General features: G+C 46.7%; 1 protein-coding gene across 3 annotated transcripts in view; it reads right to left on the bottom strand.

Moving 5' to 3' along the window:
- CLEC16A (C-type lectin domain containing 16A) overlaps window positions 1-22,179 on the bottom strand; it is a 92,863-nt gene that overhangs the window by 1,207 nt on the left and 69,477 nt on the right. The window contains exons 22-23 of one of the 3 annotated variants that reach the window (XR_014518912.1): window positions 13,992-14,132; window positions 7,071-7,197 (exon numbers count right to left, since the gene is read on the bottom strand). Coding sequence is in view for 2 of the 3 variants with exons in the window: in XM_083474188.1 (XP_083330314.1) it covers window positions 7,071-7,193; window positions 13,992-14,132 (264 nt within the window). In the remaining variant the exon portion in view is untranslated. The remainder of the gene's footprint in view (window positions 1-7,070; window positions 7,198-13,991; window positions 14,133-22,179) is intronic. The other 2 variants (XM_083474188.1, XM_083474189.1) reach the window with 2 other exon arrangements.

The following is a 22,179-nucleotide window of genomic DNA, read 5'->3' as shown; positions in this document are numbered from 1 at the left end:
GAGCATTATCATTAACCGAAAAGGGCCACCTCTTCAGATAGGAATCAATGAGGCAAAGAGAGCTGGACTAGGACCTGGGAAGCCAGGGTTTGAATCCCCCCTCAGCCACGAAGCTCACTGGGTGACGTTAAGCCAGTCTCTGCCTCTCAGCCTAACCTACCTCACAGGATAGTTGTGGGGATTAAATGGGGACAGGGAGAAACCGCCTTGAGCACCACTTGGAATTCCTTGGAGAGAAAAAGTGGGGCATAGCTGCAGTAAAAGGATAATACTGTGCATGGCAAACATAATTTCTCAGGGTGGTGAAAAGGAGGCTTGGGCTCAAATCTCAGTTCAGACACAGTCTGGCCTCAAGTCACCTGTGGGTTCCATGATAACCTAGTTTAGATGCAGGGGGAGATTTGGCATCCCAGATGCTGCTGAACTGCAACTCTCATCATCATCCCTGATCTTTGGATGCACTTGCTGGGGCTGATGGGACTTGAAGTCCAGCGAGATCTGGAGGGCCAAAGGTTGCACAAGGTTCCCCATGCCTCCCTAGCCACATAGACAGCTGCCTGACACTGACCCAGACCTTTGGTGCAGCTCTAGTCCTAGTTAATCTGTGGAAAGTGCTACTTGATTACATTGCACCCGTGGCAAGAACCAGGAGCTGTTGTAGCTTAAAACAACAACAAACAAAAAACAGCATGGAAGAAGGGTTAGTTCTGCAGAACCTTCATGCAAATACCAAAACTCAACATTGTGGTTTTAATTGTGCCAACTCAGTGCTTATTTCCAGTGTTTACTTGCAAACTCTGCTTGCCTTGCCTTTCTCTGGCTTCCCTCACTCACTCTCTTATCTCTTCCTACGAAATTCTTCTTACCCTGCTGTTTTGACAGCATTATTTAATCCGTTCTTCTAAAAACGTATTCCACTCTCAAAGGGCTTTTTAATATTAAAATTGAAAAAAGACTATGAGAATTTGACCTTGCCCCTCCAGCAACAAAGAGGACCTCTGATTTGCAACTGTTATCTCTTTCCGTTTGCTGAGATCAGGAAAGGGGCACATCTAGGGGAGGCAGCAGGTCCACCTACAGCAGACTTCCTCAACCTGGCGCTCTCCAAATGGTTCACGCTACAACTCCCGTCAAGCCGTCAGCGCAGGCTGCTGGGAGTGGTAGCACAAAACATCTGCAGGGGGCCAGGGCTGGGGGAAGGCTGACCTATGGTGTCTTCCGGTGTTTCTCAAATTTAGGTCCCCAGCTGTTGTTGGACTACAAATCCCATCATTCCTGATTGCTGGTCCTGCTAGCTAGGGATGATGGGGGTTGTAGTCCAACAAGAGCTGGGGACCTAAGTTTGAGAAACACTGTTAACTAGCTAGACCTTTCTCGATGGAAGACAATCTTACTTGGCTACGAGCGATTGCCAAAGAGGAAGAAGAGCTCTCTCATCTGAGAGTCCTCCTATTCAAGAATACAGAGTGATTTTTAAGCAAGATCTTATTATCTTTTGCTGACTTGTTTGCGGCATAATATTTTAATGCCTCCTACTGCTTGTAGTTATTTCTGTGATATTGTTATTACCATCCTTACTGCCAGGCTTTCCTGCTTTCCTCTCTGAGAAGTTTAAAACTGTAATGCAGGTTTGGAAGGAAATAAAACAATGGTGGGCTGTGAAGCTTTACAGATTGTCCCTGCACAATCTCACTTTCGGTCCTCTTATGTTGGTTGGTACTGAAGATACTGTTCAGGGAGCAATCCCTGACGCCTGTGGGCATCCACTGACAGAAGCAGCCCCCAATTCCAGGCTCTTCGGGGTACAAGGACCCTTGGGCAGAAAAGAGACAGATTTCTGGGAAACAAGAACAGCAACAGAGGCATGGATGGCTATGTCCAGAATAAAGAAAGAAACTGGGTGAAAGAAGCCCTGGAAAGGTGAGCTTTGACTAAAGAGGGAAATAGCTGCACCAAGCAATGCAATTTCAGTGGCTGTGCTTCCCTTAATGCTTCTCTTTGTGTGACTGCTGCAGAACATCCCCAGCTTTTGTGACACCCAAGAGACAACTGCTCCAGGCATTTTGGTTCAGATGGGCACATAATCTCCTCTAAGTGCATCATGCGACACTGCTGGCCTCTAAAAGAGCTGGGGACCCCAGTGACCTCAGAAAGCACTCTCTTATCACTTCCCACAAAAATGTTTTTACCCTGCTGTTCAGACAGCATCATTCACTTTCTTATTCTAAAAAACTTATCCACTCTCAGTGTGCAATTTGTAAAAAAATCCTCATGGATATTCCCCAGCATTTTTTGTGCGATTTCATCTAATACACACATTTTGGTGTGCAAGTTGGCCTCATACGCTCATTTCTACCAAGCGCGTCCTTCTAACATAATGCAGTTTGTACACTGTTTTTCACTATTGTGTGCAATTCAATGGACATCTCGCCCCAGCATTGGCATTTTTGAATGCATTAGCTGGCTGGAGAACCGCATTGCAAAATTCAGAGAAGCGCAAATTTCAAACGGTTGGCGGTGCTTCGGTTTGCATATTGTTTCAGGAGGTCAGACTGGGCAAGTTGGCCGAATGCAAAGCGACTCCAATGTCTCCCTTTCAGCACAAGGTATCTGCAGAACGACCCTCGAAGCAATGCAGTGAGTGGTAGACACAATGGATTTGGCATTCTCAAACGGAACTCTTGCTTGCGCAGAATCAACAGAAATCCTACAGAGAGGCAGGGGTGCTGCATAACTTAAAAGACAACAACAACAACACTACAAAGCCAAAACCAGCAGTGGAAGAAAGGGGAAGAGGGAAGCTGAGAATTAAACTTGAGTACAGTGGGGGAAATGAGAGGGCTGGGTGGAGTTGAAATGACAGACAGCCGTTCCTTTCATGGGTAAAGGGTTGGTTATGCTTATTTTCACAGAAGAGGACTTCAAGCCAATGCATATTTTTAATGTCCGGGAAATATAACTTAATTTTTGCTTTGCTTGGCAGCCCCAAACCACGGCTCTGTAAGGAGAGGAAAAAAAGAGACCAAAAGCTGTGAAGGAAATGGTGACGCCCATTGCTCTTTCTCTCCCTCCCCAATCCTTCCCACATTTTTGGAGAGTAGATATATAGCGGGGGGGGGGGGGGTGCCACCCCTTTAAGAAGGTTTTTTCTTCTTCCTGCTTAAAGGTGCAGGGCTTGTGCCAAAAAAGGAGGGAGAGGAGAAAAGGGCAGAGTTGTTTCAGCTCAGAGTGGGCAAGGGGGAGAAACCAACAACAACGACACCAGTGTTTCCTTGAATGCAAATACAACGCAGACCAGTTCAGTCTGTGCTGGCAAAGTGGTGGGGACGCCTGATCGCAGAGGCTCAGAGGGAAGGATGCAACGGAAGATTGTAGATTGCAGGTCCTCTGAAAGTCTACTCTTGGGCTTGGGATTCTGTACAGTCTGTTGGAGGTCGGGGGGGGGGTGTCTGCAAGAACAGGAGGGAGGGAGGATATATATACACACAGAACCAAGGGAGCTGGGCTAATGCAAACATGTGAAGGAAGTCAGCTGGGAGGGAGTAAAACTCCAGCCAGTTTTCAGTAATGGGGAGGTCGTTGGCAGAACATGGCTTTTTTTAATGTTTAAAATAACAATTACGTCAGGTTCCATCCCTGGAAAGGCCTCTCTCTCTGCCCAGGAGAGCCAGCTGGAGTAGATCTTGCTAGGCTAGATGGGACAATGGTCTGGCCCATTGGAGCCAGTTCAATTCTCCTGGTAAGGGGAGTGGGAGAAGGAAATAACAATGAAAGGAGAAGGGCTGCAGCCCAGCAGTACAACATCTCGCATGAAGAGTGTCTCAGGTTCAATCCTCGGCATTAGAAGAACCTCTTGAGAGCCACTGCCGGTCGGTGGACCAGTGGCTTGACCTGGGAATAAGGCAGCTTCCGCGGCTTCTAAAGCCCAAGGGGAAAAAACACTAGGAAGAATGGGAACTAGAGTGACGTGTTGTGAAACTGAGCCCATGAGAATTGTCAGTCCGGGCCCTGTCTCTGGAAGTGGATGGACACTAATTAGGAGACCAGGGTATGGCCAGTTTCTTCCCGGCTGCACAAATCTAGCTCTGAGGGCCTTCTGGTGGTTCCCTCACTGCAATACATGAAGCTTTGGGAACCAGGCAGGGGTCTTCACGGCAGTGGCACCCACCCTTTGGAACGCCCTCCTGTCAAATGACAAGGAAACAAGTACAGTGGTACCTCGGTTTACAAATATCTCGGAAGCTGAACGTTTTGGTTTTCGAATGCCGAAAACCCGGAAGTAATTGCTTCTGTTTTCAAATGGGCCTCACATGTCGAACGGCTTCCACTGAGCCCCCCCCCCCCATTTTCTCCATTGAAATTGCAGGCTGTCCTTTGCGCCTCGGTTTTTGAACGTTTTGGAAGTTGAACGGTCTTCCAGAACGGATTATGTTCGAAAACCAAGGTACCACTGTAACTATACAACCTTTAGAAGACATCTGAAGGCAGCGGTGTATAGAGAAGTTTTTAATGTCTTACTGTGTTTTTATATTTGTTGGAAGCTGCCCAGAGTGGTTGGGGCAACCTAGTCTGATGGGCGGGGTATATTATTATTATTGTTTCCTTCAAGCCTAGACTGTCCACACTGTACAAGCAAGTTCATCATAGGGGTTAGAAAGTCAGACTAGGACCCAGGAAACCAGGGTTCAAATCCCCACTCAGCCATGAAGCTCACTGGGTGACCTCGGGCCAGTCATCGTCTCACAGCCTTAAAGCATTGTTGTGGGGATAAAATGGGGAGAATCGTGTATGCCACCTTGAGCTCCTTGGAGTAAATGTGGGGCAGAAATGTAACAAGGAGTAAATGAATAATAATGAAACATTTAGGGCCTGCAATGAAGCAGCACGGGAAGAAAGGGCCCCAGGATCCTGTGCCCAAGGATCACCTATACAAGAGATCCTGGGCAGAACTCCCAGCTGCACTGTGGGCCTTAGGATGGGCAAGGACATCACAGAATGTGTATGAGAATCAAAGAGGTCTTTCCTAGCTTCCTGCCCAAGGGCTTGTGTGAGAACATGCAACCCAGCCAACAGTCTCTTAAAAATCACCACGCACAGTTCAGTGTTGGGTGTGGATCAGCCTTCCCGAAACTGGTGCCATCCAGGTTTTGTTGGCTGACAATTCCCATTAGCTACAGAATGGCCAACGGTCAGGTATGATGTGGGGAGTGATCCAATAAAAACTGGACGGCACCAGGTTGTTGGGTGGGTGGGGGGCTGGAGAAGATGGGTTACTGCTGAGACAGCTTTGACAGGTTTTCTTTCTTTTGCACTACTGGAATCTGTACCCGCTGGGACCATCCTAGTCTCTGCTGTCCGATATGCCGGCAAGCCGAGAGACATTGAGTAATTAATGAGCACAATCTCTATAGCACTTCTCAGTTGGGCTATGAGGATTAATTGACTGATCAATGCTATCGACTGAAGCTTTCCCTGTAAAGTAAAATTCACCCTTCAAATTGCCGCAATTCAAAGAGAGCCGAAGATGCAGGCCGGGGAATCTTTGGCTGTCATACCTCAATGCAGCAGGCTGTATAGTCACACCAGCCTTCTTTCGTAGAATTATGGGATAGAATTGGACGAGCTCTGTTTGCAAAGTGGGACTGATGGTGGTAGGTGGAAGAATCCAAGGGACACCTCGCTTTTCACAGCCATGCAAGGTCTGTGAATGGCCTGATGGGAGATTTGCAAGATGTGTACGGCTCACTGTCAGTCTTCACATGTCAAAAATGCACATGGAAGGAGGCTTCTTATCTGCCTTCATCCACCCGAAACATGAAGAAGAGGCATGGGGTGGAGAAAATCAAGTCAAAATGGAAAGGGAGACCTTTTGGGTTAATTTCTACACCTGAATGTTTGTGCGGAAAGTACTTTTCTGTCCCGAAATGCTTATCCTTACTTGCTTTGACTTTGGCGTAAAGAGAAATGCCCCTGAAAGGTAAATAAATGAAGTCCCTGCCACTGTCACCAGTGTTTGGACCAAACAGCACCTGAATGGCAAGATGAACTAGACAAATTAAAGAGTTTGGATAGGGATAGGAAAGCTGTAGCCCTTCAGATGTTGCTGGACTCAGTTCCAGTCAATGTGGCCAATGGTCAGGGGTGATGGGAGTTGTAGTCTAGCAACTTCAGAAGGGCCACGGTTTCCCCCTGCCCTGAGATAGGCATTAAATGATCTGGGGAAATGGAGGGGGTGCCTCAAATTCTCATGAGAACCTAAGGAAGCTCCCCGCTTTGCAAGGAAAAGGCAGATCTCAAAATATACAGAAGCAAACTGATCATGGCCTCGAAGGACAATGGCTGCAAATAAAAGCAGGTAGCAAACAATATTGTAAGGAAGGGAGCCAAAAAGCGTCCAACACACAGAGAAAGCGGCAACACAGACTTTACACATTTAAAAAAAACTGAAAGGAAACACAAAACTCCAATTCCGTCATGCTGTGAACACAGCTTGCCTGAACCAATTCCTGCTAAAAAGTTCTGAGAATTGGGGTTCATTCTCACCTATCTGAACTGATGCTTGAAGCTACGGCAGGGGGGCAGAAATACTCCCACCTCCATCCCTTGATCACCTGCTGTCAGGTGAGTTCCCAGTTGCCGAACGCTAAGCCGCCGACAGCTCAGGTGCCAGGTAAGACCCTTACGCTACCCAAGAGCCAAAAGATACAGGAGTCTGGCATCTTGAACCTTGGGACCACCTTTTCCGGTGGAGACCTGGATAGCCTTCCCGCAACCCAGTGGGAAGAGCTGCTCTTTGTTTCAAGGAAGAAAGCAAGGGAGTGGCTGTGGGGTGAAGCCAGGCTGAACAACCAAGGTGCTCTCTTTCAGCAGAATTATCCAGGAAGGGTGGAAAAGGCCTCTATACACCCTGGATGTGAGATACTGCACTGTGAACAGCAGCTGGCTGTTTCTGCATGCATGGAAGAGGATCGCAGCAACACTCCCTTGGCCCCGTAATCTCTTTTTCGGGGAGGACGAGGGGAGTGAGAAGGGGAGCCATACACCACATACACATCCAAGGAGAAACCTGCCTGAAGGGATTTTGCAAGGACTGATGCTGCTGCAGCTGCTGCCGGAAGGCCTAAACCCAGTGTCCACCGTGACTGTCAGCCTCCGAGAGACTGAAGACCCGCCGCCGTCCTTTCCTGCCAGGCCTAACTAGAGGAAAACACAGCAATAGATCACATGAAGCCATTAACAATTGGGTGGGTGGGGAGAGGGCATGGGGTGGGGGCTCACAGAGACGGGAAGGAAGAAGACATGTTATAGCAGCCTTCCTCAACCCGGTGCCCTCAAGAGGTTTCGGGCCACAAGGCCTGCCGGCCGGGATTTGTGGTCCAAAAGATCAGGAGGTGCCCCAGGGGGTTGCAGGGAGTCTGTATTAAGAGTAAACATCAAAACGACCATCACCAACACCACAAACATGCTCACAAACAGCTGGCATCCTGCGGTCTCGCTCTCTTCGGAAGCCCCGAGAGGCCGAGAAGAGGTTTGCCCGTTACCGAGTACACAAACCGTCCTCAAGAATGCCACGTGTTCAGGTTGGCTCGACTTAGGATTGCCAGGCGATGACAGCGGCTAAGCGCCAGGGAAGGAAACAGGAATGCTTTCGGGTTCAAAACGATGGGGAAGGGGGGAGGGGAACCTCGACGACCCACTTAAAAAAGAGGCAAGAGCAATTTTTTACAGATTTCTCGTGGGTTAGCAATATTCTGTCCCACTTAATGGTAATAAATTGCCAGAGGATGCTCCGTCTCCCACAGAGCGAGCGATAAATTAGGATGTCAGATAAATCTACCCTTTCGAGAAAGGAAGCCTGTAAAATACAGCACTTGGATTACAGTCAAAGCTAAGTGCAGCACATTTTTTTTCTTTAAAAAAAAGAAAAAAAGAAGATCCAATGGGAAGCAATTAAAAAAAAAAAAGAACGGGGAGGAAAGACAGACAGAACACCACGGAATTTTGCAAACACAGAAGATTTCTGGAAAAACATCGTTTCGGTGGAACAAAGAGCAAGACAGAACAACAGGTGCAACAAACATCGTCATGTGTGGGATTCAGCCAGGATGGAAGAACCAGGGTCGTGTAGACGGAATGTGTTTCCTACAGAGGGTTGGAGCTCAGATATTGAAGAACAACATAGGACATGGGAGAGGAGTCAAATTTGTGTGTCCCAAGCAGCAGCAGCCTTACCCAACCACACTAGAAACTCTTCCGTAAGCCGAGGGAGACTGGCAATGGCAGACTGCAATATGGCAGCCCCACACGCCTAAAGTGTCTGTCTAGCACTTGGGGAGACTCAGTAGCGTATTATGTATACAGAGATAAAGTGCCAATAGCGGTGACAGTCATCATAAGAACGTCAAGAAGAACTCGCCCAGCTCAGGTCAATGGCTCATCTAATCCTGCTCTCAGAGTGTGGTCAGCCAGATGCCTACGTGAAACTTGCAACAAGGACCCAAGCACATTCTGATACCCACTGACTAAACTTTACTTTCTCGGATGGGGATGACCCACCTACAGTTGTCTGTGCTCTGATAAGCCCCGCCTGGCTTGACTACTGCAATGAACTCTACAGAGGGCTTTTCCCTTGAAGGCGGCCTGGAAGCTGCAGCCGGTGCAGAGCACTGCTGCCTGTTTGTGGTTTAGGGGAAGTAAGATGGGATCACATTACAGCAATCCTGGAAGCACTGTGCTGGCTGTCAGTGACTGGGTCCTATTCAAGGCGCTGGCGGAATCCAAATTGCTGAATGACTGCCTCTCTCACAGCATGCCTGGGCTGCAAGTTTTGCCAGTGAGGCCCTTGTTTGTGGTGCCCTTGGTGAATGGGACATCCAGGGGAGTGGATGAAGCGGAGCCTTCTTTGTGGCAGCACCCTGGCTAGGGAACTCCCTCGTTGTTGTGATCAGATTGCCCGGCACATTATTCTCATTCAGGGCCAGCTTAATACTTTCTCCAGCTTTTGCAGCATATCAGAACATAGAACATTGCTTTATACCAAAGTCAGACCCATTGGTCCATCTAGATCAGTACTGTCTACACTGACTGGCAGCAACCCTCCAGGGTTTCAGACAGGGGTTTTTCCTAGTGCTGCCAGGAGATGCAACAGTTGGAACCTGAGACCTCTGGCGTAAAAGGCAGGTGCTCTGCCAGTGGGCTACAAGGCAGTCTACTGCTGAATTGCATATTTATTATATAATAGGTTCATCTATTATATAATCTATCCGAGGGTCATCTATCCACACTGTGGTTTTAACGTTGCATTTTATTGTTAACTATCCTGGGGTGGACTAGAAAAAGAAATGAAATTACAACAATATTAATAATAGGCAATAATGGTCAAGATGACGGTTTGTCTTAACCAGAAATGACGTGGGAGGGGATCTAAGTAGATACGATTGTTTAAAATTAACTTTCCCCCCAAATTTATTACCTGTCTCTCCTCTCCAAAGGCAGCCTAAGTCAGCTCACAATAATATTACATTAAAACAACACTATACGTATGGTGGAGAGCGGTTAAAACCAGCAGTATACAAACTTTATAAAACCCACCATGGGACCATATGGTAAATTGTCAATTAAAAAAAAACCTAATAAATTAATAACAGCCTAAAGCCTAGACAATCTTTTTTTAAAGCCTTCATTCTCAGGACACTTCAGAATTTTGGTGGGTGCTGGGATTTGAGCTTACTATGTTGCAGCAATGTGGCAGAGGGTGGCGTGTTTCTTTCTTTTTCCCTTCCCGGCAAACATTTTTCCAATACTCCGCCACCTCCCCAGGCTGCCTGAAAAAAGTATTGTGGAAGGAGTTTCCTCCTGGCAACATTCCCCAGGAGCACAGACCACTCAGTGAGGTGGAGGTAAGAAAAGGCACTCTCAAGGACCTTTCAGCCGCCTCAAAAGGCAGGTGCGTGTGATATAAACTAGACACACACCCTTCAGAATTTCACCAATTTCTTTAGCTCTCCTTTGACATGTTTTGGAATGCAATTTCTTTTCTCATGGCTGAGAAATTTTCAGCAGAGCTCTAATGTGATCCTCTCCCTCTGTGCCTTTTCAGTCCAGAATTCTCATCTCATGTGCCCCAGGGCAGAGGTTCTCAAAGAGTGGGGCAGGAAGATTCAAGGGTGATCAAAGAAACATTTAAACATTTCAGTGCAGTATGGTATGGTATTCAAATAATTTGGATATACAACCAGAAACAGTATTCAAGAGTGCTGGCTATTCTTCCTGCAGTTCTCCAAGACATGTTGTTGTGAAGAGGGTTTTTCAATATGAAAGGTCAGAGAAGAGACAGGCTTCTCTGTGTTGATGAGGAGATGAGAGCTTGTTTGTCGCAAATTAAACCTAACATAAACGAGATTACCCAGCAAAAGCAAGCTCATACATCTTATTGAGTTTATATGCATACTTAAGGTACATATGTAAGAGGCCCATTTATAATTATATTTTGGGAATGATCCATGTTCTTCTGTAGCTGCATTGTTTTATACTTGCTGGATGTCCCACGATCATACTATAAAGTAGTTGTGTTCTGTGTTATAAATCAAGCACTGCTAGGAGTTGGAAGTTTCAGACAACATCCCAAACATGACATTGTACAACCCTCTCAGCCTTCCTCTGTGCTGTCCCTTTTAAACAGGCAAGAAGCTTAGAAGTTCTTCATATCCACATGCATTTTAAAGGGTGTGTGTGTGTGGAATGCGAACACTGTGAAGTTCCTAAAACACCAACTTTTCTCCCTAAAAGAAGAAGGAAAAACAGCGCCCTGGCCCTTTCCTGAGCTCCTTATCTGAGTCATGGATGTGAGCTACGGATAACACTTGCAGCATGTTACCCCAAAAGGTCAAAGGAAGGAAGGCATGAAGGCAGGAAGATATTGCTGTACTGATGAAACAAAGAATGCAACTAATTTGAACATTTTAGCAACAGTTCTTTGGCGTCTATTGTGCAGGATGAGCTGGGAGGATTCTGGAGGACAATGCTTCTGGTGAAAGGTGGAAAGGTGAGGGGTCAAATTTAGTGTAGAAGAGCTCTTAGTAAGCTTTGGGATGACGTAAGAACCCGTCAGAATTACTGCAGGCTGCTTATTTAATGAGTTGGGCAAGCTCCCATCTGCCGTCAGAAGTAACGCGAAAGCTTTATCTCATCTGTGCCTTTTGCATGAGGCACAGTCAATGACAGTGCTGCGGACAAGGGGGAGGAAGGATTGCTTAACCCACAGGCAAAGTCATTTCACTAATTTAGCAACCAAGGGACAGCACAGCGGCTCCCAGATTGTGAAATGCATTGATGGCAAAAGTGGTTTGGGGAACGTGCTTTGATCTGAATGAAAGTGCTCGTAAAAACACACACACACACACACACACACCTGTTTAAGGTTCGCAGCTGGCATCCTTGCACTGAGAAGGGACTTTCCTCACTTCCCAAGACAAAAGCTTCTAAAGTCAGCTAACATCACCGGTTGCTTCCAGAGTTGGCAAGGCTCATTTAATGACAACAAGAAATTGAGTCCTTAGTGTGCCTTCTGTTTCAGCTTTGAAACACCTGCTGCAAACCTCACAGGCTTATTATGCAGCCAATGAAGAATGCATCTTTCCACAATGCTTAGCTGATTTCTGACTGTAACTTTTAAATATTCTCTATCATATTGTTTTGTGTGTTATTTAAAAGTTTCAATTGTTATGAGTAGCAGTAGATAAATATTTGTATAAATAAATAAATAAATAAATAAATAAGAAAGAAACAATTACTTCTGGAGAAGAAAAACCTTTGTTCCTAAAATAAAACAAAGCGTTGATAAAGTAGAACTGTAACAGCCTTAATTTCATAGCACAAACCATGCTTCTCAGCTCCAATACAGCAGTCAGCTTTCAACCAGGTTTTGTAATATTAAAGGGTGAATTGCTGCCTTCAGCATTAGTTTAGGTTCCAGGTGATTAGAGCAGAACCAGATTTCACATTTTTAAGTGAAACTGTGGAGGCGTGGCCGCACTCTACAAATAAGACCCCTTGCTTCTCAGTGGAACAGATAACAGAAGTTAATAAAAAATCCTGACATAATGAAATAAAATATAGTCGGGATGAAAGTTGCCACGATGCAGCCAAGGGGCGGAGGGACACTAGATAGATACTGCGGATCAGTATTTGTGACCTGGAACCAAGAAGAAGAAGAAGAAGAAACAGGTTGATTGTCTGAGCAGCTCATATCCATCACGGCAAGGGCCCAGCTTGGAAAGTTAACTCCTCGTCGTGAAGTGTGTGGTTTTCCAAGGAATACAAGTTCTTTAACAAAACCCTCCCTCTGAAGGCAGAGCTTTCATTTCCCATTGATACTACACCAACCCGGCTTTTTAGGATTTAAACTGTTAGCCGCATGTTTAAGGACTGCTAATGTCACACAGAGCTGCCAGTAATTGCTGGAAATAGATTGTAACAAGGAACAGCTGACTCCACTCCCATTTGGGGGATTTAATTTAATTAAGACCCACACAACTAGGCTAAACATGTGGTGGAGCAAACATCCCACCGGCAGTCCAAATCAGTGCTGTCTATCAAGTGTGGGTGGGGAGAATAAAGATTGGGGTGGGAGGAGGAACTTCTGCACAAAGGCAAAAGTATCTAGGGCTGGGGGAGGGGGGGGAACACACAATCACCTCGTTCTTCTTCCTTGGAAACCTCTACAGAAGATCAATAGCCTGTCAGCAAATGCATTTATATGAAGGCAGGCCAGCATTTGCTTTTAACAAGCCTGTACATTTCCAGAGTTTATGATAGCCATGAAATACAGGTGTGCTGAGTTTAAGATCACTATGGCACAGACAAGCTGCCTGTGGAGGTTTTCTGCAAAAAAAGAGTATCCCTGCAAAAGAAGTTACTTGTGGGAGGGGAAGAGAAGGGAAAAGGAGGAGAGTACAATTCAAAATTTATACAGCAGGACTTGCATCTAAGATCAGGCTGTTAAAACTACACACACAAAATGCAAAGGTTACCAGATATGAGGAATGAAGCAATATTTTGCAGTTGTTCCTGGTAGCCAACAACGCCCAATTCCTTAAAAAGCAAGGGTGGGGAACCTGTGCCCCACCACAAGGTCTTTTTGGACTTCATTAGCCCCAGCCAACATGAAGAATGGTCAGGGATGATGGGAGCTGCAGTTCAACATCATTTGGTGGGTTGCAGGTTCTCCATCCCTGAACTATATCTAGGGTGGGCATCTTGTTTGGCACCATGAACATTCCTTAAAAGATGACCTTGAAATTTAGTTTTCACTCCCATACACACACATTTAGATTAAGCAGTCAGATCATTTCAATGGAAATAAAGAACCAGGATATAAACACAAGTGCCAAAGGACAGAGAGATCACTTTTTTTTTTTTTGGCCAGCTTATTATTGCAGCAGGACTTAAATTTGAACCAGGAGTCCAACTTGTTCTCAGTGTAAAGGAATGTGTGAAATGACACACAGTGCCTTTAAGCATGTGTAGAGCGCCTTTGTCTTACTACTGAGCAGCCGTGCCAGATCTTCAGTTATCTGGGATCGTAGGAATAGGATTTTCAGTCAGGGGAGTGTGGATTCTGGAATGGTCTGAGCTCCAGCAGGCGAAGAAGTTAAGCATTAGCACAAAGCGTTTTAAGGCAGGATCCTGCAGCAAGCAATATTGTTGTCTCATACAATTTGAACCAAGAGAGTGATGGTCTGCCAAGCTCACCCACCTGCCTGACTTGCAGGACTGAAGCCACAACTGGGGAAAACAAAATCTCGTATAATTTGTCCCCCAGTTTTGTATGGACGCACCTGAACCCCCCACCCTCGAGTACCCTTTCCAAAACAAGTTTAATGAACAGGAGATAAAATATTAAGATTAGGAAGTCTCTTTAAAAACCTGCAGGTGGATTCAAGCAGTCTATAAAACAGCCTACAGGAGCTAAGAGCAAGAGGCTTCAATACCTGACGGGCTCTGGACCATGGAAGGAATCGATGTGGAGCTGGTGGCAGAGTCACAGCGCCCGGTGCTCCCGCTGGACGAAGGGGATGGAGATGAAAGCGGCGAGGGGTTGGGCTGGTTGATGCACTGGGCGACGGCGAAACCTGCAAGGGAGGGAAAGCAAGAGTTTACACAGAGGGAAGCTGGCCAGAAATGCAAAAGCACTTCCTCACAGAAGGACAGAGACAATGGATGTGTTGTGGACAGGTGCCATCAGCTGGAAGGAGAAAAACTAAGCTACACTGGCCAACAAGAACAAGAGAAAGCCATGAAATGTTGCATGAGGTTCAGTGCTTTGTTAGGTAAATTAAGGGATACATCTGAAGAGCCCAGTGATCCATCTAGTGTCATCATCCTGCTCCCTGCAGTGGATAACCAAAGGCCTCTTGGAAGCCTGAAAGCAGGACAAGGAAGGAAAGAGAACATCCCCTGTTGTACACATTCACTGGGAGATAGAAGGTTTCATTCAGGAGCCCTGCAGCTTGAGCAGACCAAAAAGTTCCAGCACCTTGCTGCCTGTACTGGCCAACCAGGTGTCTCTAGGAAGGGCTTGAGGTGAACACACCTCTCTTGCCATTGCTCTCCAGCAACTGGTAGCCAAGAGCCAGACTGTCTCTGAACCTGGAGGTTCTACAGAGAAGTCACAATTAACAAATGTGGAGAGACCTCTCCTCTTCCTCCATGAAATGAATCTAATCTACTAAAGAAATGGGGAAAGCATGATTTTCACTGAGAAAAGGCTGAAAGCTCACAGCATTGATTTAGTACATCGGGATTTTTTCTCCCTCCAGGAAAAACCTTTCCATATCACCATCTGACATGGAACCCTCTACGTTTTGCAGAAGAAGGAGACATACCCCATTCACTCGTGCTTCCCATCTCCAAAGGGCTCTCACTAGCCCTGCAGGGTAGACTAGTTCATGAAACACAATGCTCCCTACCCCTCATGAACTGAGAGGAAAACAGGGAGCTGCCCGACCCTGAGCTGGACCATTTCTCCAGAGCTTCAGGCAGGGAATCTTCACCAGCCCTACCTGGAGATGCTGGGGGTTGAATGGACACCTGCATGCAAAGAAGATGCTCTCTCCTACCCACTGTGCTACAGTTCCCTTCCTCCACAGAAGCAAAGCCACAGATACTGTAAATCCCATTCCCTGTGACACTTCAAGCTATTGTTCTGCCTTCTTAAGCTCCTCCACAAAAGCAAAGAGGGATGTCTGGATCAGCAGAAACCCCCCCTCCCCCTTGCTGAGAAAGGGGAAAGGTGCCACAGATTGATTGGATTTCAAAGTAATTTTATTTATTTCTTGTTTATTCAACTGATATCCTGCCCTTCCTCCCAGAGGAGCCCAGGGAGGTGAGGGGTAAACGCTTTAATCACAAAACACTTTTTAAAAGCATTCTAAAAGCAGTTAGAATCATTCTCTGAGCCAGTGATCTCAGGGTTGCCAGGAACAGTGTCCTTCAGTCATCAAATGCCTGAATAAACAGTACTTGTAGCTTATTTAAGTTTGTGACTCCCCATTTTATTTTCCTCGAACAAACTTGTTGATCCCGTTAAACAGGAAAATGAAGAGTGATAAATGGAAACAGCGCCGAAAGAACCCATTAGGCAGATTGACATGAGAAAATTTCCAAGGAATTCCAGGATTCCCTTGAGCAGAGCTTGAAAAGACTCTGGGAGCTGCCTGGTTCCTTCCGAAACTACAGCCTTCAATTGAGGCAAGTGGAAGCTCCCATTCTTGGGTACGAAAGCTGCTCATTCATCCCTGAGCCTACCGACCAGGAAGAGGTACAAGCAAACAGGAGGAATGCCCAAAGGTTGGAGTTGGGCAGCCTAGCTGTGAAACCTCAGTGGCTGCCACATTTGAATCCATTCCACACATTAACACAGCAGTTAAGCCTGGCTCACCCACCAGTATGTCCTTGGCAGGGGACGCCAGTCAATCGTGTGTGGAAACAGATGTAAGCTGCATTCACACTTTTATGTTTCTTTAGGTGTACACTTGAGGTGCATCCTTTTAGCAACATGACCTTCTTCCTTTTCCTTTTTTAAAAAGATGAGAGGTGGCCCTTTAAGAAACAGTGCCACCCCTGCCACTTAACACTGAATGGGGGCTGGGGGGGGGATGAAGGAAATTTATTTTAACAAAGTGCATTTCACTTTATGAAATGGGAGAACTATATATTCCAACTCAGCTCCTTGGGTGGGGGTATGGGATATGAAAGCAACCAGCGTGGTGTAGTTGCTAAGAGCAGTGGACTCGTAATCTGGTGAACCGGGTTCGCTTCCCCGCTCCTCCACATGCAGCTGTTGGGTGACCTTGGGCTAGTCACACTTCTCTGAAGTCTCTCAGCCCCACTCACCTCTCAGAGTGTTTGTTGTGGGGGAGGAAGGGAAAGGAGAATGTTAGCCACTTTGAGACTCCTTAAGGGGAGTGAAAGGCAGGATATCAAGTCCAAACTCTTCTTCTTCATCATCATCCAGTGCTCTGCTGGAGTCCCAAATTGACACCTGTTCAGTTGGGGAAGTTTCCAACCCTGCATTGTGCCTCCCAACTGCGGCTAGTTGTGGGAGCTCCCAAAATGCACTCCGAATATCTTGGCAGCTCAGAGCTCTGCATGAAGCCCCCAGATTGCATTCAGGGAAGCATCTCAGGTTGAAAAGGATGAGGAGCAGCTGGTGATGGAAAACGTGGCCTCCCTCTGCCTGCGACCCTGTAGAAACTGGGCTGAATGGACCAAGAGTCTGGACTTGGTGTAAGATAATGTTTTGCTTCATTGGCACCCCTAGTGACTTCCAGCATTCACTAGGACCAGTGTTTCACCAAAATAGCCTATGCAGGTGCTGGGTATTCCATTCAGGCAAATGGGGCACTGCCCCACCATCCTTAGCAAGTCCCTGCCTGCCAGCTTCCTCCTCTTTCATGCCCATAACACAGCAGGAAGGAGGAGGATGGGGCCAGAACTAGAATGAGCTGGCTTTGTCTGCCATCGACTCTGGTGCCACCTACTGTTGGGCTCCCACCTCTCAGTCCCAATGGGCACCAGCACCCACAGGAGACCTACAGCAGAGGAGGGGAACATTGTTGAGACCAAGGGTCACGTTCCCTTATGGGCAGACTTCTGGGAGCTGCATGCCAGTGGTGAGTGGGGCTGAAGACAAAAGAGGGCGCAACTAGATGCAAAGGTGAGTGCAGCAACAGAAGCGGTTCTTGCACCGTGGATTGCATTCCAGCCATGGAAAACACACACAGGCCCTCTCTGTCCTCCATCCAGGTAAGGAAGAGGCATTATCACAATTAAAGGATGCATTCCCACAGGCAAACACAGTCCAGGGGAGCATGCAGCAGGGCCAGGAAGGGGCATGGCCCAGGGAGAGAGGCACGCGATCCTTGCAGGGCCACATTCAGCCCCTAGCCTGCCCCTTGCTTATGGCTAAATACAATAAAAGGCGATTTGCCTCCCTACAAGGCAGTGTTGTGAATTCAGGTAAGTTACAGGCGTATCCTGCTGAATGCAGCTTGCTAAACCCCCTGAAGAGTCCCAAAGGAATGACACAGGAGTAGCTTAACAATGATTAGCTGCCTGGAGCCAAAATGACCAGGAAACATGATGAGATGACCGAGCTTGTGCAACTCCTGCGATTCCAGAGAACGGCAGGGTACAGGACTCAGGTTCCTGGGAATGTCAGCTGCTGCTTTTTAAACTTGTTTGTAGGTCATAGGACTATGAACACATGCCTGAAAATCACATGGGCAAGACTGCACTGGCTGGGGCTTATGGGAGTTATAGTTCCAAACATCTGGAGGGCACCAGGTCAGAGAAGGCTTCTACAAAGCATGCCAAGTTGCTATTTTCGTAAGAGAATCCAGACTTGTGACTCAGTCTCCACTTCCTCCATAGCTTACAGCTGCTCTACGAGGAACCTGCACCAAGGGATATCCCCCGTCCTTTGTAGACTGAGATGCAGATGCCCTGCCAGCAACATGGGCATGAACTGTAAGGCAGTCCTTGCTCCGCTAGCTTTTGAATACTTCAAGGAATTGAGAACACCGGCTCTTTCAGGGACCACCGGGAGGTAGTGAGGAGAAGCAGGAGTCTGTTGGTTTACTGCCATCACACTCCCCCACCCCTCACTGCACCCTTCCTGGAGCCATTAACATGAGTGACAGAGTTGAGCAGCGTTTTAGATTGCCAGCTCCTTGCAGCAGGGACCTGCCACCTTGCAGTCTGCAAAGCACCAAGTTCATTAATAGCAATAATGATAGCAACTAGGGTTGGCAGAATGGGAGAGGTGGGCCAATCCGACCAATGGACACAATCTACTTCCTGCAAAGCATTCTACAAATGCCACACTGAAATGAACAAGCGGGTATCTTCAGCAAGATATCTTCAGCCAATCAATTCAACCACTTGTGCCAGTGTGATGCCACTTGGGGTTTTAAAACACACACACATAAGCACATAGAAAGCTACTTTATACAATAGATTCTTTTGACCCTTCACTTCCCACTTAGCCCCAGCGCTATCTTGCAGAATACATATGTTCAAGCTTTGCTAAGTCTTCATTAGACAGAAAAAATCTGACGGCTGCAAGGCAGTCAGCCAATGTGGCCATTCTTTGACATGCCCTCGTCATGCCAGTGGCCTAGGCAATAGAGCCAGGAACAAGTTTTAGGTCCTTCTTAAGAGCACTTTGATTCAATTTAGGAGAAGGTGTTTTCTTACTATGCATGGTATGGAGAAAAGAGCAGTGAGAAAGGCTCTTCTCCCTCTCATAGAACTCTAGATCTCATGGATACCTGCTGAATGCTGGAAGAATCGGGACAGACAAAAGAAAGTACCTCTTCACGGAGGATAAAACTATCAATGGGGGGATTGGGGAGAGTGCTATTAAGCTCAGATTCTGCTCCTGGGCTTCCCAGAGGCAATGGCTGGCCCCTGTGAGAGCAGGATGCTAGGTGGGTCTTTGACCTGATCCAAGAGGCTCTCACGTTCTTAAGTATGCATAGCTAAAAGTAAAGCAGGGCTTTACAAGTTGGTAAATGCCAAACCTGCAAGCACGAACTGAGCATGGGAGATGCTAAAGCATGATCAAGAAGGTCACTCCATTCTGCTCCAGTGACTTCACATGAAAGGTTTCACGGCAGATGCTTTTAGATAAAAACCATGAGAAAACCAACCATTTCAGAGATCCAGACCCACACCACGTGTTTGGTGTTGCACAGAATATGATTGTTCAGAGATCACAAGAACTGCTTCCCTGGTTCTCCGAATCCTGCCCAACCCATCCAGGAATGCTTTACAATGAAGTGTCATGGCTCCAGGGTTGTGGACTAGGCAGACACTGGCGAATCTGCTCCCTATTAAGGCATTGTTTATTCATACATCAACAACTTGCAAAAAAATGCTTTCTTTCTTCTTACTGTTTTTACAAAAAAAGCCAAAACCATTGTAGAGGTATTAACTCAGAGGATATGCTCAATGGCGCCTGGTGGTTTACGAAAGCCAACCCAGACTCTAAACTATCCCAGATTGGAATAAACTCTGCGGTGCAGTTATAGACAGTGGCGCTTGTTCTTTTTCTTAAGAAAATATGTATTTGTTTTTGGGTATGGTCTGAATCCCAGGACTCACGACAAATGGGCTGAAAAAAGGAGCTTTAAAAGACCACATAATTGGGTAGGGTGGGGGAGAGGAAGAGGAATCAGATAGTTGCAATTAAATACTTCCTTACCACTTCACTTTACATATTCAGAAATGGATTGAATTTCCAAGAGATTTTCAAAGGAACCACACTTTGCCTGGTTTCACAGTTCTGCAAAAGTACAACACGCTAATCTACAGCAGGTGTGGCTGACCCAGAAAGCGACAAAAAGAGATGCAGGAGGGAAATTTTGTCCTTGTGAACGACAGTGCTTGGTTCTGAATTGCACAAAAAGCCTTCCTCATTTAGGATGAAGCCACAGCTAATTCTTATCTAAGAGGAAGCGACAAGCTCAGTATATATTTTATGGCGCCTCATTTCACCTTGCATGTGATATAATAACCAGCCAGGGGCTTTCCAAACATTTCTTGTTTCAAGCAAACCTACATACAAGCTGCATCTCAGTCAATACCGAACATCTCAATGAATGCCAAGTTTAGATGTTGGGAAAGGCAATAAAACAGAGCACAATGTCAGAGAACAAGTGAGGATAATGTGAAGCTCATGAGCTTGCAGGTTCGGTCTGTAGGCAGTCAAAGCTGGGAGGCAAGTGCCACCACTGCCAGCAGGAAGCAAAGGAGACGAAGGCCACACAGGAGGTGAGGGAAAAGGCTTAGTGAGCTTGCTAGGAAGTTGTTGGGGTTCAGCGTTTGCCTGCAAGGTGATGTTTTCAGGACCAACAATTCTCTGTTAGGGCAGCGGTGACCAACTTTTATAGGAAGTGTGTCAAATGCAAAAGTGCCACCTTGGAGGGCATCACAATGCAATTCTCTATAGTCAAGTCGCATCCATACAAATTTAACTGGTGCTTGGCTGCAGCTCTATTCCAGATCAATTCCAGCCTTTTTCTTCTGCCTACAATTCTCTCTGCTTGCCTCCATCCCTCTCCTCTCCTCCTGTTGGTGGAGGAGTGAGGCAAAGCAGCCGAGACACAGGGAGGGCCATGCCATCCCATGCCAGCTAGTAGCCAGGTTGTGTTTGTTTGTTTGTTTTTAAAAAAGTCATCTGGGGCTATATGTGACTTTTGCAAATATGAGATGCCTCTGGAATGTTACCCCTGAACGTGATGCAACTGGACTGCAGTCTAATGAGCTGGGCAGGCAGGCATACGTATGGGAACTGACTCTACGCCACAGCCAGGCGTAGTGCTATGGTGGTGCCACACACGTTTTCCAGCCTCTGCCACCCATGATTTACAGCAGCCTTCCTAACCTGGTGCCCTCCATATGTTTTGGTCTACAACTCCCATCTTCCCAGATGACAGGTCGCACTGGGGCTGATGCGAGTTGTAGCATCTGGGAGGACACCAGCTTGGGGAAGGCTTGTCTATGAGTCTTTATAAAAAGAGTTTGAGGAGGGCGGGGGGCAGTTTAAAGCAATGCAGTGTTTGAGCACCTAGTTTACCTTTAAATACTGCTAGCCATATATTATTTTAAGAGACCGACATCCTCCCCATGAAAATTTGGCACAAGAAACAGGCTTACCTCCCCCTGACAAGTAATCAATCCTTACTTTTTGTAGCCATGAGCTCCTCCTACATCTGCCTGCGCATCCCCAGTGATGAGCCATAAAAGCAATAAGGAGATGGAGAATAGCAAGACACATGAAATGCATGAAACTGAAAACATTGTCACCAGAAGGATCATGGGGGAGAGTTGCCTAACAGAAATCAAAACTACTGAAGTGGAGATTTGTTCAATAGTATTTGTTCAACAGAACAAGTGCTTATTTTCCTTAACAGGGAACAGCATATGGACACCTGAAGGTCCCTCATATCTAATCAAACTAGTGCTGTCTACTCTGACTGACAGTGGCTCTTTGGGGCAAGGCGGGTGGGTGGGTTGTTCTCAGGGCAGGGGAAGGTCTCTCCCATGATCTGCTACCCGAGGCCCTTTTTGAAGCTATGAAGCCCAAGACTGAGTCTGGAACCTTCTGCATGGGTGCTTTACCACTCAGCCAGAGGCATTTATCCCACCGCTGCAGCTGCCCAGTACTTAGGGCACACAAGAATGGTTTGGGTTGCTTAATGATCTCACTAACTGGCAGTAGCTCCAGCAAGTTTTCCCACTCCATCCACCTGCTACTGGATCCTTTAAAAAAGAAAGGATGGAAGAACAACTGGAGATGCCAGGGCTTCTGCATGCAAAGGATTTGCTCTGCCACTGAGCTCTGACCCCTGTATAAATGTGCAAGGTGGCATCAAATTCGAGGAAGAATGGGAAAGTAAATGGGAGGCCTTTCCGTATCGCAAACAACCACTGACCCTGACCTAAGATTAGGAATCTTGGGAAATTCCGTCGCAAATGGAAATTCCCGCAATTTGTATGTTTGTGCAAGGTCATGAACGGCAATCATGCAAGAAAATAGAAGTGGCATTTGCTATTGTCGGGGCAGGGAGTTTAGTCTGCAAACTAAAATAAGTATGGTAAAATAATTATGGT

The sequence above is a fragment of the Podarcis liolepis genome (genome assembly GCF_965112155.1).
Source record: "Podarcis liolepis genome assembly, chromosome: 14".
In the NCBI taxonomy this organism is placed as follows: Eukaryota; Metazoa; Chordata; class Lepidosauria; order Squamata; family Lacertidae; genus Podarcis; species Podarcis liolepis.
The sequence above is the reverse complement of the archived record's forward strand: the minus strand, read 5'-3'. Positions and strand labels throughout refer to the sequence as shown.